At 49.7% G+C, this 18,375-nt stretch overlaps 1 protein-coding gene across 1 annotated transcript in view; it reads left to right on the top strand.

The window, feature by feature from the left end:
• Nucleotides 1-18,375, top strand: part of MAML1 (mastermind like transcriptional coactivator 1) — a 166,071-nt gene that overhangs the window by 69,960 nt on the left and 77,736 nt on the right. Inside the window, exon 3 of the mRNA XM_069654103.1 lies at nt 12,928-13,185. Within this exon, the coding sequence (XP_069510204.1) occupies nt 12,928-13,185 (258 nt within the window). The remainder of the gene's footprint in view (nt 1-12,927; nt 13,186-18,375) is intronic.

Here is an 18,375-nt window from a genome sequence, read left to right as displayed (position 1 = left end):
ACCCCCCTCCCCCCACCCCGGCGTCCAGCCAGACAGTTCTACCATTGTTGGTAACCGGCCGGACCACCAGCCTACCGCCTCCTGCTGGGTGAATATCCAAATTCAAGCCTCCGTGAGCCCCCCTCCCCCCCCCCCCCCCCTTTAATGTAACTCTCATACTTGCTGTTCCGGGAGGATCCACATAAGTTCGGACCCCCTGGTCCCGGAGTTCGGCCTGTCTTCGGGCCGGATCAGTTGGTGAGTCCCCGTGGTGAGATCTTTACACGGATCCCCCGAGGCCGATGTCGCCTGCCGTGAGATGCCTCAGCACCCTTCCTCCCCCGGGTCCGACAGTCTCGCTCCACCCTGGCCGGGTTCCGTGTCATTCCTGTCCGTCGATGGGGATGGTGGGTTCAATTTTTTAAATTTCCGTGGGCCTGTCTTTTTTTTCTCCTCTCTCCCCGTAATCGGCGCGCACTGGCTTCATCCGCGGCGAACCCGGAGGGTTCCCTCCGCGGGGTCGGGTCCGTTGCATATTCCTGTATGGCTCCCCTAATATCTTCCTCTGTAATCAGGTGCACTTGTTGGCCTTCGTATTCAAACGTGAGGGAAAAGGGGTACCCCGTCTGTAGCGCACCCCCTTCGTTTTCAGCATCTGGGTCAGCGGGCGGCACATCCTACGTTTGGCCAGCGTGTATGATGAGAGGTCCTGGAAAATGGCCACCTGTGCGTTGTTGTAAGTTATCTCTCGGGATTTCCTGGCCTCCTCTAGGACCTTTGCTTTTTCAGTATAGTAGTGGAAGCGGACCAGAATAGACCGGGGGCCCCCGGCTCTTCCCCCCCGCTCTATGGATCCGATCAAACGTCGGTTCGGTTGTCATCTCATCCGCGAAGAGGAGGGCGATGATGTCCCTCACCACCCGGGTCAAGTCTCTTTCCGTCTCCACCTCCGACTCCGGCACCCCAAAAAATCTGAGGTTGTTCCTCCGCTCTCTGTTTTCAAAGTCGTCCATTTGTCTTGCCCTCTCCTCATCTCTCTTTTCCAGGGCCGTTAGTCTCAGAGCCGTGTCCAGCTCCTGGGTCGCTGTTGAGGACTGGTTGGACTCTAGTTGTGACAGCATATCCTCGACTTTGTCCACTCTGCGGTCCATGTTTTCCATTTTTTGGGCAATGTCTGCCCGCATGTCCCTAATCTCCTGCAAGACCGAGGCGAAGCCCTTTTCCATGGTAAGGGCGGGCAGGGGTGGGGTCTCGGAATGGGACATGTCAGTCCGTCGGTCCGGGTCGCTGTTCTCCCTGCTGGTGTCTTGGTAGCGGTACTCCTGGAGGGTATGGCGCCAACTCATTCGGTCCTCCTACTTATCCCCTCTGCTGATGCGCCCCTGGGGGCAAGGGGCAGAGCCGGTCGGGGAGCGCGCTCTCTTTCCTTCTGGTGTGGCCCTCTGTGGGGGGCCTCTCGTGGGCGGGCACTCGCCCCACCAGACCTCCGGTGGGGGCCTCACGCCCCCTCCCCCCCTTGTGTCCTCTGTTTTTGATTAGCAGTTCTTAGGGTGGGGGGGGGAGCGGTTAATGATGTCCAATAGCGGTCTGTTGGAGGGCCCTCTGGTGCGATTCCTCAAGCGAGAGCTCCCAGGTGGGCACTCGCCCTGGGAAGGAACCCAGGGGCCACCACCCAGGGAAGTGATGTGTTCGAGGGTACTCTCCTCCGAATGGTCTGTCACTTCCAGGACTGGGGACGTATTCCCCCTAGTCTTCCTTGCGCTTTTTTTTTTTTTGGGGGGGGGGGGGGGGTTCGCCCCTCCGCGCCGTCCGCTGCGCCCCGCGACTGGTCCCCCGGAGTCCTTTAGGGTTGCGTGGGGGCCCGGGGCAGGCTCCCCCCACCTACCTCGGCTCCGAATTCGGGAGCGCGGGCAGGCCGCCTCTCCTTAAGCGGGTCGCGGCCCGCGTCTCTTCCGGCTCCTCAACGGGGGACTTCCCCTCCGCGGCGGCTCCTTGTTCGTGTGCCGCAGGGGTGTTGCCGGCGGGTCTTCTGTCGGGGCGCCGGCGCGCTCCGTGTTTGGGGTGGAGAGGGGGTCGTGCGCTCCCACGAATCCAGGCCGCCAGCGCGTGCCACCTCCTCCCTCGATGGTCGGGACGTTGCCTGGGGCTCTCCGGGGCTCCTCCCTTCGGGCCGCAGAGCTCGTTCCCGGGCACCCAGGGGTCCCCAGATGCCGCTCTTTAGCCCCGGGGGGGCACCCGAGGTTCACGGGTTCCGCGGACCGTGAATGTCCCGTGGTGGGGTCGCGGGGGGGGCTCAATCCCTCTGCGTAGCCCAGTTACGGCGGGAGCGGCGTGTTCAGGCTGCCATTGCCTGTGCGCCCCCTGGTGGCCTCTCGACCAGTTGACTTTTAACGTAATGTTGCGTAAAGCAGCTGTTCACTTTAAAATTGATACAGATGAAGCGGTCCCTGAAGCTGACTTCCTGAAGGACATCCTTAAGGAGAAACCGCCAGCTAGCCAGGCCATTCCTCTCCTCCATTCAATCAAACGTCTGGCGCCCTCCTTATCCACACCTGCTCTCACAAGGTGTCGACCCACTAATAGAAAAACTCGCCCTTCGCCATCAGACCCTCTGTATATCGGAGGTCATTCCACTCCAGACTCCCTGGTGGTGACTACATGAAAGCGGGAAGGGGTCCCTTTATCAACAGGCGAGGCACCCCCTGATAAGGAAGGTAAACGACTATGCCCTTGGGAAAAGGATCACGGTCGCAGCAGCGTTCCCAACGCGCATTGCAAACAATACCTTGTAGGCCAGCTACGACGATGCCCAGTGGGCCTACTACAAGAAGGCATACAGGAGGTTCCCGAACCCCTACATACTTGTCTCCTCACCACTGTCACTAAGGACAGACCGGTGAACCAAAGCATTCTTAAGAATACTTTGGATTCTGCAGAAACGGCTGGTCGATCCTTTGCTCACTCCTGAAGACATGCGTGGCTACGGAACTCTGGATTCAAGCCAGAGACGCAAGCGTCACTGATAAACGCCTGGAAGAATCCAATCTGTTTGGGAAGGTGGTCGATGAGGCCCTCAAGACCGCAAAGAAGGGACATGACACCTTAAAAACACTGGACCAGATTACACAAAGACCCTCTACAAGAAGAGGATCTGGGTCAAAACGGCTTTTTCATGGCCAACGCTTCCCTCGACAACAATACTCATAGGGAAACAATTGGAGTTCTACACAGGGAAATTGCGGATACACCACCCTGTATGCCCAAATGGGTCAGCGCCGTGGCAAAGGGAGAGGCCGGAACTCTACCCCTAGGGGCTCGCCGGCCTCGGGTTCGAAATGACCCGAAGATTCGGGTCCTCTCCCATGCCTCCCCGGTCGGGGGCCGGCTGCCGTCTTAATATCGTTTCTTCAGGCATGGGAGGGAATAACTACAGACCAGTGGGTGCTAAAGACTGTGGCCCACGGGTACTGTATAGATTTCAACCGGTCCCCAACATTCAGACCTCCACGAACAAGACTGACACCAGACCATCTTTGCATTCTCCTGCAGGAAGTCGAGACACTACAGGAGAAAGGAGCCATAGAAATCGTACCTCTGTCACAGGTAAAAGAAGGTATTTATTCAGTGTACTTCCTTGTACCCAAAAAGGATCTAACCATGCGCCCTGTATTAGATCTGCGCCCAGCGAACAAATTTGTAAAGCCACAAGTTCTGCATGGTCACACTGCAGAAAGTAATTCCACTGCTGTCACAGGGAGATTACATGGCAACAATGGACATGAAATATGCATACTTTCATATTTCAATGTTGCCAGCACACAGAAAATACCTCAGATTTATGATACAAGACAAGCCTTATCAGTTCAAAGTACTACCCTTTGGCATAGCATCTGCACCAAGGGTATTTACAAAAGTACTAGCGGTGGCAGCAGCACATCTGTGCAGGCAATCCATCCTGGTCTATCCTTACCTCGACAACTGGCTCATAACAGGGGACTCTTACGAAACATGTCTGTCAAATACCCAAAAGACGATAGATCTTTTATTCAGTCTGGGATTCTCGATCAACGAGAGAGAATCCAGCCTAGACCCCAGTCAGGTCAAAAAATTCCTAGGGGCTCTAATTCTAACAAAGGACGGCCTCGTCTTACCCTGTAACGAGAGGCTCCAAAACATGTTTCAGAACCCTCATTATGTAGCCAGTCGAGAGGTGACCGTACGCAAGGCTATGCGACTGCTAGGAATGATGAGTCATGTATCTACTTGGCTCCTCACGCATGCCTGCGCCCAATGCAAGAGTGGCTCATCAGCCAGTGGCGTCAGGCCAGCGGACAGTGGGACGATCTAGTGGTTGTCTCGCCGGCCCTCGTTCTCGCTGCATTGGTGGTTGAGGGCCAACCTCTTGAAAGGGAAATCCTTTACCACCCCCGCAGTGGAAGCCACTCTAACCACAGACTCATCTCTTACAGGGTAGGGAGCTCACCTGCTTCAACAAACGGCGCACAGAGTTCGGTCGTCAGACATATGATCCAACCACATAGACCTGTTGGAACTGTTAGCGGTGTTCAAAGCACTGAAGGCTTTCAGACGCAACTGCAGGGGAAGACGATCCTCATAGACGGCACCACAGCCATGTACTATCTGAATAAACAAGGGGGCACTCATTCTCCAGCGCTGTCCAAACTGTCCCAGAACATTTGGAAGTGGGCTTTCAAACACATGTTCCAGGGGAACTCAATCTTCTGGCAGACGTACTCAGCAGAGACTTTCCGTTGCCCATGGAGTACAAATGGCGATTACACGGAGACATCGTCTCCGTTTTCACAGAATGGGGCCCCCCAGAGATCGATTTGTTCGCAACTCTGGAGAATGCTCAATGCCAAGATTACGCCTCCAGGTACCCCCAGAACAGCTCCAAGGGGAACGGACTCTGGATAACATGGTCAGGGAAGTTTGTTTACGCTTTCCCCCACCCCCGACTCCCCTTCTCAACAAGATTGTGCACAAGATGCACCAGGAACCAGTCACGATGATACTGGTTGCCCCGATGTGGGTCCACCAACCCTGGTTCGCTCATTTGATGGAGATGTCCCGATCACCTCCAGTCAAAATGCCTTGCCCGTACAACATGTCGCAAGACAGAGGGGAGACGCTTCACCCATGCCCGCAGACATTGAACTTTTCGGCCTGGCTCCTGAGGTCCGAGTTTGGGCACCTACAACTCCCTCAGATTTATGGACATTCTCAGGGAGGCAAGGAAACCTAACACGAGGTACTGCTATTCCAGTAAGTGGAAACGGTTTGTCATCTGGTGCAACTCAAAGAGCATTAACCCGATTAACTGCTCTCCCACACACATTGTTTTATACATAACTCATTTACTTGACTCAGGCCTGGTCTTAACTCCATAAAGGTGCACTTACCTGCGCTTTCAGCCTAAGCTACATCACAACAAAGTGTCATGGTGGAAGATACCAGTTAATAAAGCTTTCATGGAAGGAGTGAAGAGAATTCGCCCTCCCATTTCTAACCCGGCTCCCCGATGGGACCTAAACGTGGTGTTCACTAGGCTTATGGGGCCTCTTTTCGAGCCCATGTACAAAGTAAGTCTTAAAGTCGTCGCCTATAAGACTGCTTTTTTAATAGCCATTGCCTCCATTAGGAGAGTAAGTGAACTACAAGCGCTCTCAATCCTAGATCACTTTGTAACAGTTCACAAAGATAAGGTGGTTCTGCGCACCCACCCTAGGTTTGCGCCTAAATTCATTTCCAAGTTCCATGTGAAGCAATCGATAGAACTACCAACGTTCTTTCAAAATCCGTCAAGCCTGGGAGAAAGAACCCTGCACACACTGGATGTACGCAGAGCTGTCATGTTCTACATGGCAAGAACTCGACCACTAAAAGACTAATCCGTTTTTCGTTTTGGTGGCGGCAGGAAGGGGAGACGACAGTCTCCAAATCTGCTCTAGATGGATTGTCAAATGCATCACACACTGCTACAGTAGAGAGCTGCCCTTCAAGCCTAGAGCACATTCTACTCGAGGCTCTGTGGCGTCCATAGCATTCATTGCAAATGTTCCCCTTGAGTCCATTTTCAAAGCGGCAACCTGGAGTTCTGTACACACCTTTACAAAACACTATTGCCTAGACACTCATTCTAGGTCTGATTCTCAGGTGGGACAGGCAGTACTAAGACATCTTTTCACTACGGTTCCCTCTCACAACCCACCTCCAGCTCCGGGTACTGTTCGCTAGTCTATGCACAGCATGTGATTATAAGCATTGAAATTAAAAGCATTTCTGATGGTTGTATCTGCTTAGATTCACATGCGCCCACCCTTCCTCCCCGCTCGGATGGAAGGAACATAGACGTTTTACCACTTTCTCTCTTTTCTGTACTCACGATAGTCATAAGGCTCCCTCTAGGCAGAAAAAATACAATCGGAGGGGCCTCGACGCGTGAGGGATCTTGGGTACACTACACGTCACATAGGGATAGTGTTACAGGCACGCCCATGTCGACGTCCCCTTTCGATTCTCGAAAGACAAGATGCAATACTCAGCGGTTACCACTGGATGAAGGACCATATGCACAGCATGTGAATCTAAGCAGATAAAACCATCAGAAATGCTTTTACGCTAAGTAATGCATATCTCATCTCTAATCTACAGAGAGGTTTCCCTGCCTCAAGAAAGCGAAGGACCGCCTGTCGGGATGTTAAAAAGAGCATGTCCTGTGCTGAAACACCCAAACTGACCCTAACACTCTAAACTCAATATAATGTGTACATGGCGATTTCTGTAGGCTATACACTTATAGCTTTTGTTCCAAAATATAAAGTTTTATGGTGCAGAAAGAAATAAGGTTCCACTAGAGAAAGGGATCCTACCTCTCCTTATGTTTCCTTCAGGTTTCACTGTCTATCTGGCACCTCCGGATAAAGATCAGAAATGTTCACAGCTTAGGAGGGTGGGGGATTGGGGGGGGGGGGGCTCGCCGCTCCTCAACTGTTTCGCTTACCTTCTAATATTTTCCTTTTTGGTTTAAAAGGGTCGAGGGGGAGACCTCTGCCTCGAGTTTCTCCACTTTTTATATTGCCACAGTTAGTAAGGGAAGTACCTCTTCTTTTCCTGGGCGCTGTCTACTTCTCTTGGCACAGTTCGTTTTTCTCCCAGTATTTAACCTCAATGTTACTTTCACAGCTTGTCAGGAAAAATGCTTCTTTCCCTTTATGCATTCTACTTGACTTAAAGTTCAAGTTTGTTCATGGGGGGGGGGTGAGTCTTCCCTTGCGCTTCCTTTCAATACACAATTCTCTTAAATGTTCAGTTTCTCACACTGCTTCCATTAGCCTATTTATCTCCCTGGTGTACTCTACTGCGAGGGTAGTTGCTATTTTCTCACTGATCCCTAAAAAGTGGGATGATTCTTTTATCAGTTTGTCACTGTTTCACAATTTCATGTTTACTTCCCTTCTCACTCCTGCCACAATGTCACATTACTGTTTCACAAATTCAAGTTCACTTCTCTTTCTACTCCTGGTTTACTCTCTGCCAGGATGTCGCACTACTGTTCCACTTTATCTTCCTGTATGTGTCCGAGACTCACTGTTTGCCTGGTTCACTAACCTGCCTTGGCTTTTCCATTCTCCAATTACTCTTTCATCCATATAATAATGCTGTTCTAAAATTGGGTCACCAACCAGTTCTCAGCACAGTTCATGTACAATAAATACTCTTCTGAAATATTGCGTCGCCAACCAAGTCTTAATTGCTTGCATCCATATCAGTTTCTTTAATGGCATCACTCTGTCTCTTGTGCTGTTAGTGCGGGACAGCATTCGCCTTCAAGCTCTCAGTAACCAATTTACTTTACCTAGGTTTACCCGGGAGGCTTGGTGTTCCTTGCATCTTTCCTTCTCCTTCCTTTTCAGTCCGCTGGCTCTGCATGCTTTACGATGGTCGGTTAGCCTTGCTTTGCCTTCTGCTCCATGCGGCTTCAGATGCTTAAGGCCATCACGCGGTGAGCTTCCTTCGATTCGCTCTCCGTGTACGCCGTTCTGGTCAGCCTTTGTGTTGCTTTTTACAGTCTGTCTGCCTTCAGCGTTCTAAAAATTACCAACAGTTTGTCTCTCTCTCTCGCCTTCAGGTCAGCTGTGTCTGCTTTAAACTTCCCGACATTGCTTAATATTTTCCAAAGACCTGAATGCGGCATTGACTTCCCACTTCTGGTCATCTTCATTGCTCTATCCCACTTACTCGTTGCAGTACCAAAAAGGGTATGGGGAAGGTAAATAAGGTTTTTGGTTGAGAACCTGGGCATTCTTTAACTACATCACAATAAGGCATGTTGGTATTTTATAGGGGCACGTGGGTGTCATTCGGAATAGTGGCTGCAAGAGTATTTTGGTCCAGTGGTTGTCTGCCACTCTGGAGTTTCTCTTCCCCTTGCCCCCCCTAGGGACACTGCCTGTCCCTGGCCACGTAAGAGAAGCTTCCCTCCAGAGACACAGTGACGATATTGCTAGATTAGTCGCAACTGTTATAAGGCAGAGTTTCTCAGTGTTCTTGAAAGGACGAAGACGACGATCAACAGGAACCTAGGTAATCCAAGTAGTGTGCAAATGGATTGGTCACCTGGACCTCTTGAAGACTGCTGCCTTAGTTCCGTCACTTCGGCCATGGGGGTGAGCGTGTTAGACATTATCATGGAAGGAGCCTTACAACCTCTTTCATGGCAAGTTATTCTTCATTTGTTCATCCCCACCAAAGTCCTGTCCAACTCATTTGAATCAGGACATATATATTTACCAGTCTTTCTGCCTTCTGCTTCATAGTTCTCCGGCCGAGGAATGCTTTCTATTCAAGGAATGGCTCCTCCCTAACTCCTAGGTCCACACACATTTTTATTCTACCTAACTGGAGACTGGGTGATCTGCTCCCCTGTTACTTTCCCATTATTAGTACCAGTCTCCCTTGTATCTGTGCTTCTCGAGCAGTGTCCTGCCGTGTCCCCCCATGACTTGATGACTTGTAAAGAGCTCCCCCCACCCCCCTCATTCTGCCCATTGTTTATGGGCTCCTTCACACCTGGGACATTGCCAATAAGTCCCACTTTCAACTCTTCCTTCTCAAAGGAATTCTCCCTTTTCTCACTTTTCCCCAGAAGCTCAATGTTATCCGAGCCCTGGTTCTCTCTAGGCTTGACTACTGCAATAGCCTTCTCCTAAATCTATCTTCCAATTTACGACCCCTCCAGCTAATCCAGAATAGGGCAGCAAGACTTATCCTTGGCCTGAAGCTCAAGGATCGCATATCTCCTGCCCTAAAAACGGCTGCTGCTTCCTGGTCCAATCTGTATGCCCTATATTGTAAGCGCATGATCTAATTCCTGACACGCCGCCGTTTGGCAAGGGGAATAGAATGTCAAACAGTGGATATAAGTTTCAGCTAGACTCAAGCAGACCAAGGCCACCATTAATTGGGCACTGGTAGATTGTGTGTGGTGCATGGTAGGGAAATGTAGGTACCCAGCTATGAAATGGTGGGCTCGTACACCAGGGTAAACTCTTGCAATGGTTTATGCAGCATCTGTAGAGCAGTTCTCTCCTGGATTGGTTCAGTAGTTGCCCGTTTCAAAAAGTTGAGAAGCAGGGACAGCCATGGGTTAAGTGAAATGTAATCTAATTTTCATTTGTATAGCGCCTTGCACCATTGGTAATGTCTCCACACACTGTAGGTTGAACGCCCTTGTGGACGGGAGTCCAGGTATGGGAAATTAAAGGGTTCTAGAATGCGCGTGTGCCTTTTAGCCAATACGAATGTAGGTGTTCGCCAAGTCCCTGCTAGTCACCCATGTCGAGCAGGCATGTGGATGGATGCAAAGGAGAGGTAGTCTGGAGAGTCTGCGAGAAGACATATGCCGCTAGAGCGAATTCTGTTGGGTGGGGATAGATGCATTTTAATGACTGAGGTGTTGCGCAATGTGACATTCGAGTAGTTTGTGTAGTGAAGGGGTGCTCAGAGGTAGAGTATGCGAAGCAGCAGATGCAGAAGATACTTTGTGATGGCAAGGCTGAATTATATCGTGGTGGATAGCTGCATTCTAATGGCATGTAGGGGATGTGTGATGAAATGTGGCCTGCAGAGTATGGGAAAGCAGGAGAGACATTGTGTGTGCAGCTAGATCGAATTTTTATCGTGGGGGGACAGCTGCATTCTATGGCATAGGTGCTGTGCAATGTGTCTTAGAGTAGTCCATGGTATCCGTGGGTAGCCTTTCTTTCGTCTAGCATCCATAGGCAGGGAGTATCGTACGTACTCCTGTGTCCTGGTTGGTTCATTTGTTGCATGGATGCAGCTGGCTTTGGGAGGTGGTGAAAACGAGTGTGGCTACATTCTAGCCATTGGTTGTATAGATTACCATAGTATAATACAGTATTGCTTACCATCAGATTCAACTCGATGCCATAGATTTCTCTTCGCGCCATTCCCCTTGGATTCGTCTAGGTGCAAAATCTTCATTCGCCTCAAAGTTCATCTAAGTGCCATACATTGGATATTAAGATGCAATACGTTGGCTACCCTCACAAACTAAAAGCAATGCATGGGTTCTTACCGTTCTTTGGTAATTGTATGGGGGGGTTAGTTAGTGCTGTCGTCTGGAAATTAAGTAGCTAGCTCAGTCGGGCAGTGTTAGTCGGGGTACCGAGGGGAATAGTCATGTCTTGAGGGCCCTCCGCAAGGCTAGGTGGTCCCCATTGCGTTGGATGTTAAGCGGCATGGAGTTCCAGATAGTGGGGGACTTGGACGGAGAAAGTGGTCCCTCCAATTCTAGTTGATTGAAAGGGGGAATCGCCAGTAGGAGAGCAATGCCTGATCGCAGGTTTCTATTGGGGTGATGGTGGGTGATTTTCTGTTGCAGGTATTTTGGGCATTTCTCGTGTAGGGCTCGGTGAGTAATGCACATGACTTTGAAAGTTTCCAGTCTGATAGCCAGTGGAGGTTATGGAGGACGGGGATGAGTTCTCCGTGGCCGAGGGTGAGGAAACTGGCTGCCGAGTTCTGGACTCTTGAGTTGGTAGGCAGGGGCGCCCAGGTAGAGTTGGCATAGTCTAGTTGGGAGAGGACACTGGACAGGATTGCCGTCACTCTGGGGGTAGCAGAGGTACGGGGAAGATTGTCTGAGTATGCAGAGGTATAGGTAGCAGGATGTTGACTGTGTTAATGTGGTGTGATAGTCAGGCCAGTGTCCATTGTGCAGTCCAGGTTTTCTTTTGACTGGCGGATGCAGCGAGGGGTAGGCCGGTAAGGAGGCCAAGGGGTGGGTTGCGGGAAGAGGGCTGTTTTGCCGCAAATCATGATCCGTTTTCCCTGTATTGAGCAGTAGGTGCTTGACAGTCATCCAGTGACCAATGTATTTTAGTCAGTATGCGAGGTCTGGGTTGAGGGTGGAGATGGTCTTGAGGATTCGAGCTATAATTTGTGTCATCGGCGTAGTTGTAGCAGGTGAGGTTGTGTGAGCGTATATGTGCAGGGATGGAGCTTGTGTAGAAGTTGAAGAGCAGAGGGGGTAGGCAGGTGCCTTGGTGGACTGTTCACTGGTCAAGCGGAGGAAGTGAAAGGAGGGAGGACAGCGATTTGGTGTTTGAGGAATGAGGAGATCCACTTTAGTGCTGTCCCCAATGCCAAGGGAGTGGAGCCTGTCTGAGGATCTTGCGGTTGAGGGCGTCGAAAGCCGCCGAGAGGTCAAGTATTAAGAGTGCGGCATAGACTTCAGGGTCTGTGGTTCTTGCGGCCATCCCATATGGAGACTAGGGAGGATTCGGCTCCATGAAGGTGTATGAAACTGGCCTGGGCAGGGTCTAGGAGGTTGTTGAAGGTACCAAGCTGGTGGTAGACTGTGCAGGCAGCGAGTTTGGCTAGGAAGTGGATGTTGATCAGTTTGCGGGCTGGGGGGGGTTCAAGTGAAGGTTTTTTCAGGAGGGGTTTGATGTGGGATGTTTTTGAAAGCTGCTGGGAAGATTGAGGTGAGGGAGAAATTCAAGATGGATCTAGCGATGGTGCATGCACAGGTTGATGTTTAGATTTCTTTTAGGAGGTGAGGGGGCATGGGTCATACGGATGGATGGGTGGCCGTCAGTCAGAATTCAGGACTAGAGATGGGAGAGAAAGAGAAGACGGGAGGTGGGTTGGTGGGTTAATTTGGGGGAGTTAGTAGATGGGGAGGGAAAGCTGCCAATGTCAAATACAACTGGAAACATTTTAATCACTTCCAAAGTTCATAAGGTATTAAGCATTCATAGCAAGACTTTGGGCAAGAGAATTTGAATCGTTGTGAAAGCATTTCTTTTTGTATTGTACATCATGACTTCAGAATCTTCTTTTTAGTTTATATTCGAGAGATTGTCTTCTCATCCTTGGATTACAACAGAGCTATACACTGAAATTGAACGACTGCACACAACCAGTCAATTACTGCTGTGGTATTTACATAACATTAACCGGTGGAACGACCAACAATTGCACTGAAATGAGTTGATGACATCCTATATCAAATAATGCAATGCGCTTGGTCAGCAAAGGGGTTAATTCAGAGTGGGAAATTCAAAGGTGGCCGGCATTTCGCATTGCATTAATAGCACTGTCACTATAATGTTGGTTATAGCTACTTTGTAATACGTTCTGCATCATGAGACTTGAGTACTGCATGTATTTTGTAGCATAGAATTAGTTCTGTGTTCCTTTCAAAGGGTATGTTGGCCAGACTATAAAAAACGCTATTCCAATTTTGTTGATTCTATTTCAAGTTATTAGTAAGTTTTATTTTAGTTAACTTGTGTTGGAGCTGTGCGGCTATCATTTTCCAAGCTGCCCTTTGTGTGGTGTTTGGAATGTGCAGTACCTTTTGGCTTTTGTAATTTATTTTTAAATCTTTTTTCACAGGACCAGAACCCATCGGCCGCTGTCTCGCGTGTTCCTGTCTCTGTGCAGGGATCTGGTGTTAGCACTCAGACGCCTGTGGTATCAATGGCTGGTACCCATACCAACACAGTGTATCTGAACAGCCAGCAGCAAGTGGTCGTAATGAAGCAACACCAAATGCTACTGGACCAACAGAAGCAGCAACAGCAGCTACTGATGGAGCAGCAGAAGCAGCAATTTTTGATGGGGCAGATGCAGCAGCAACTTCTGGCGGAGCAGGTACTTGTTTTTTCACAAATGCCAATGTAAAAAGGTGGTGTTATGTCTGTGTTTGGTATGTCCTACAAAGTGAAATGCAATTGGTTGCTTGAATTCCTGACACAAACGTGGAGAGATTGCAAGGGCCCAACTGTCCTGTGCTGCTACGAGATGAGTCGTAAATCAAATTGCCAGACAGGGTCAGTTTGGTTACCCATGACTAGCTTATATAAAGAGTCTAAAAGATACTACATATTAACTGTTAGAACTTGACATGATCAAATTATCTTTCTATAGAGCATTTATATTTTTTACTCCAACCTTATTGTCACTGTACAGTGTTCAACACAAAGTATTCGCATAATCAATTTAAATATTTACTAGCCACATTAGGATCGTGTGGTGCCATATGGTTTTCGGCTTTACAAAAAAGTAAAGCCTCGAACACTGCTTTTTCCACACTGCTTTGCCTTTGTGACAAGGGCAAAGCAGTGTTAACATATTTCTTGGTATGTTTTTTATACTACCGGGCGCAGAGCTGCTGAAGCTTCAAGGCACTTAGCAAGAAAGTGGGAAATGGCAAGCTTTTATGGATTAGAAATCCCTGAAGAACCATTGAGTTTTAATGAACTTTCTCAATGCAGGTTGAATGGAAGTGTAAGTTGGGCAGGAAGTCTGTTCCAGAGGAAGAATCTAGGTTCAGAGGGGGCACATGTTCCGACTACATGCAGGGAACGATTGTCAAAATCTGGATTAAATAAAATAATCTGAGTTTGCGCGGAGGGAGCAGCAATTTGAGGTAATCCAGGATTCGCCATGTAGAATTTTGTGGATGTATAAGATATGACTGGTTATTAAAAGTAAATGACAGGATGACTCCAAAAACATTTTCTCAGAGCCTTGTTTTCCTTTACAGTGGTCACTGAACACAAACTGCAAATCTGCTTTTCTCAGTTCTGGTTTTCAAACCGCTGCTTCGTGAAGGTGTATACCTTCCAGGTGATAAGGTGCACGATGCACCTTAACCGAGCAGTGGACACAAAGTGCTAGATTGTTGGCTTCTGAAGAAGGGAATAGTTTCTTACCTGTAACTCAATTTCTCCAGCATTGGTATCTTTCATGGATTCACATGCTTAGAATATTCCCCGTTGACAGACTGGGAACCCTCGGTACGCTTATAAAGCAGTTTCCCACAGGAAAACTTTCGACACTTTTGTGTCCGATCTACGTCGTTTTGGGGCCACGCACGCATGCCCCACTAGGACGTAGCGGTATAAATGCCCCGCCCCCGCGGCTACCTTCAGATTTCGACCCCTCCAAAGCGGAATGGGGTGAAACCTAGATATACAAGACGATTGCATTCTGGGGAGGCCGGCGGGCGCATGTAAATCCATGAAAGATCCAATGTTGGAGAAGGGAATAGTTTCTTACCTGTAACTCCATTTCTCCAGCATTGGTATCTTTCATGGATTCACATGCTTAGAATAGAATGCACAGCAGTGATCCTGAAAAGAGGTGTGAATGCAATCCGTCACCCTCCTAAGCATATGTATAGCAAGCCACGCTTACGTAGGATGCCAATGTAAAATACGCAACATTACATGCACAGATCAATACCTATATATATATCTCTCTCTCTATATATATATATATATATATATATATATATATATATATATATCTCAAAATAAGCACAGACCCTTCTTGAAAAAGGGGTTACCTTATTGAAACAGATGGCGCAAGACTGCTCTTCCCATTTGTATCTCGTCCGCATGCTGCCGTTCGAGGCAGTAATGGCCTGGCAAATGTCTGTCAGCGCGATTCCTGCCCACAAAGCCGTCGATGACGAAGTTGCCCTTGTAGAATGAGCTCTCGGACGCCCTTGTAGCGGTTTTCCCGTTTTGGAATGACAGAAGGCAATCGTCGACGAGACCCATCAGGCCAGTCCCTGCTTTGAAATTGCTTTTCCTTTTGCCGAAGGACCATATGCAATGAAGAGTTGTTGCGTAGATCTAAATTGCTGAGTCCGATGAAGGTAAAATTTTAAAGCTCTTTACGTCCAAGGTATGTAGGACTTTTTCCGCAGCTGATGAGGGGGCCGCGAAAAAGGTGGGCAGGACAATGGATGAGTGTTTATGATAAGCCGTAGGAACTTTTGGAATGAAACGAGGATTCGTTGACAGAACCACTTTGTCCTTTAAAAAAACCGTAGGTACGGAGGGTCTACGACCAACGCTTGCAACTCCGAGATCCGCCTAGCTGATATAGCTATTAGAAAGGCCACTTTCCATGACAAGAACTGCATCGACGATGTGGCCATTGGTTCAAAAGGTGGTTTCATTAACCCTGCTAGCACCATATTAAGGCTCCACGTTGGTGAAAAAACGTTTAACCGGAGGGAACGTCCAGAACAAACCCCTCATGAAGTTTCACCAACCTGTCACTAAACAAGGGAGGCGACTTCCTCCTCCTCGTGAATCTAGAGATGGCTGCCAAGTGTGCCTTTATTGATGAAAAAGATAATCCGTTCTTCGCTAGGTGTAGCAGATACGGCAGAAGCTGTTCCGGAGTGACCCTTAGAGGTTGCTCTCCCGTCTGTCCTTGACACCACGTACAGAACCTTCTCCACTTACACTCGTACGACTTGTTGGTGGAAAGGGCTCGCGCTGCTTGCAGGATCCTCCGACAGTCCGACGAATTGCTCAAGGCACCAAATTCCGAAAAGTCAGGAGCCAAGCTGTGAGATTGAGACTGTCTCGATTGTGATGCCACACTGTTCCCTCGTCCCGGGACAGGAGATTGGGAACCTTCGGGAACGTTATTGGTTGATCCACTGACAGGTGAAGGAGGTCGGAAAACCATGGCTGCCTCGGCCAACACACTGCCACTAGGATGACCCGGCACCTGTACCTGCGTATCCACTGCAGAGTTCTCCGTATTAGAGGGAACGGAGGGAAGGCGTAGAGGAACTTGTCCGTCCACGGGAAGAACGCTTCCCCCAGAGAGTCTTCCTGTGGCCACCTGCTGGCATGCATTCCGCACTTCTTGTTCCTCTTCGTAGCGAAGAGATCCAGCGGAGGTCGTCCCCATTTCTCGAAGACCTCCGACAACTGAACGCTGTCTATCTCCCATTTGTGAATTTGGTCCATATTTCTGCTGAGCGAGGCCGCTTGCTCGTTCCGTACACCCGGAAGATGATGAGCTACGATGGCTATATCGTGTTTCAGAGCTCAATGCCACACATTCTGAGCCTCGGTGGAAAGGGTTCTGGATCGCGTGCCCCCTTGCTCCCTCAAGTAAAACATCGCTGTCGTGTTGTCCGGCAATATGCTCACTGTGGACCCTCTGATGTGCGGCAGGAACGACTTCAGGGCCCAGCGCACTGCTCTTAGTTCCAGAATGTTAATGTGCAGGAGAGATTCCCTCCGAGACCAACGACCTTGCGTTTGTAGAGAGCCCATGTGTGCTCCCCAGCCTATCAGGGACGCGTCAGTCACTATGGTTAGCCGAAACTCCGGCTCCTGTAGGGGTACCCCTCTGGATAGATTCTGGAAGCTCTGCCACCACTGAAGAGCTAGTAGGAGCTCGTCGACGGTCAGTTTGTCGGACCAGAGCCCTTGGGCCTGCGTCCACCGGTCCGCCAGAAACTCGTGAACAGGCGGCAGTTGCCCACCAGAGGAATGCAGGATGCCATAGCGCCCAGAATTGACATATATTTTCTCACTGACAGTCTGGTATTAATTTTCAGCTGACCTGCCAACCGATTGAGTTTGGTGATTCTGTCGAGGGATGGTTTCACTAACCCTGACTGGGTCTCGAACTGTGCACCCAGGAACACAAGCTTCTCGACAGCGTTAACGAGGATTTCTCTAAGTTTACCGCAAACCCCAGCCGTTGTAAGAGGTGCATGGTGGCCTGCAAACTTGTGAGTCGACGTAGGGGAGGACCCCCTCACCAACCAGTCGTCGAGATACGGGTATACATGATGGCCTTGCCTTCTCAGCCAGGCCGACACCAGGGCCAAACATTTCGTGAACGTTCTGGGAGAGGATTTCAGGCCAAAAGGAAGTACTGTGAACTGGTAGTGAGGCCGCCCTACCACAAACCTTAGGAACTTTGTGTCGCCGACACATCGGTATGTGGAAGTACGCGTCCTGCAGGTCCAGAGACGCCAGACAGTCCCCTTCTTGAACTGACCGGATCACTTCTTGGAGCGTGAGCATCTTGAATTTTAGGCTTTTCAATGTTTTTAGATTGCGCAGGTCTAGAATGGGACACCACTTTCCGTTTGTTTTTTTTCACCACAAAGTATCGGGAATAAACCCCTTGATCCTTCTGTGACAACGGAACCAATTCTATAGCACCTTTTTGTAGCATAAGTGCTACTTCCTGCTGCAACACGCTCAGATGGGGTTGAGCTACAAACGCCGGTGGAATGTGCGGAGGGTTGCTTTTGAATTGCAGGGAATGTCCGTATCTTACAGTGTCCAACACCCATTGATCCGTTATTTGCTCCCATTCGTTGATGTAGCACGATACCCTGCCTCCCAGAACGTTCCGATGCCCGTCATTGCTGGTCCTTGGTCTGTTTATCCCTCGTGGACGAGTAACCTGTTCTCTTCTTGTGGGCCTGGTAGTCCCAGCGTCGTTTTGCCGCTTGAGAAGCCCGTCTGTATCCCTGGAAGGGGTATGCTGGCCTACTGAAGGACCTGTCTCTCGATGCCGAGAATCTGTAATTTCCCGATGCTCCCCTGAAGGGACGAAAAGACCGGAAACTTCAACCACTTTGGAGGGCCCCCAAGGAACGTGCCGTGTCAGAGTCCTCTTTCATGCCATTCAGGGCCTCGTCCACCGTCTCGCCGAACAGGTCTCCATCAAAAGGCATATCCAGCACCTTGTATTGCACCTCTGGCCAGAAGTTGGTGCATTTCAGCCATGCTTGCCTTCGGAGAACCACACCGCTATTCACCTGTTTAAACCCCGATTCCGCAAGGTCCATCGTGATGTTTATGGCATGATTGGAGGTCTCTTCACCTTCCCTGACCAGTAACATCGCCGCCTTACGCTGTTCTTCTGGAAGATGCTCCAGCATAGGAGCCAGTCGATGCCACATCTCCCTGTCGTATCTGGCTACTATGGCTAGAGAATTGGCCGCTTTCACTGTGGTAGCACCTACTGACAGCACTTTTTTGCCGAAAGCATCTTGTCTTC

Source organism: Ambystoma mexicanum, chromosome 3q (genome assembly GCF_040938575.1).
Source record: "Ambystoma mexicanum isolate Mex_15411 chromosome 3q, UKY_AmexF1_1, whole genome shotgun sequence".
NCBI classification, from domain to species: domain Eukaryota; kingdom Metazoa; phylum Chordata; class Amphibia; order Caudata; family Ambystomatidae; genus Ambystoma; species Ambystoma mexicanum.
Note: the sequence above shows the minus strand (reverse complement) of the source record. Positions and strands in the feature narration are given on the sequence as shown.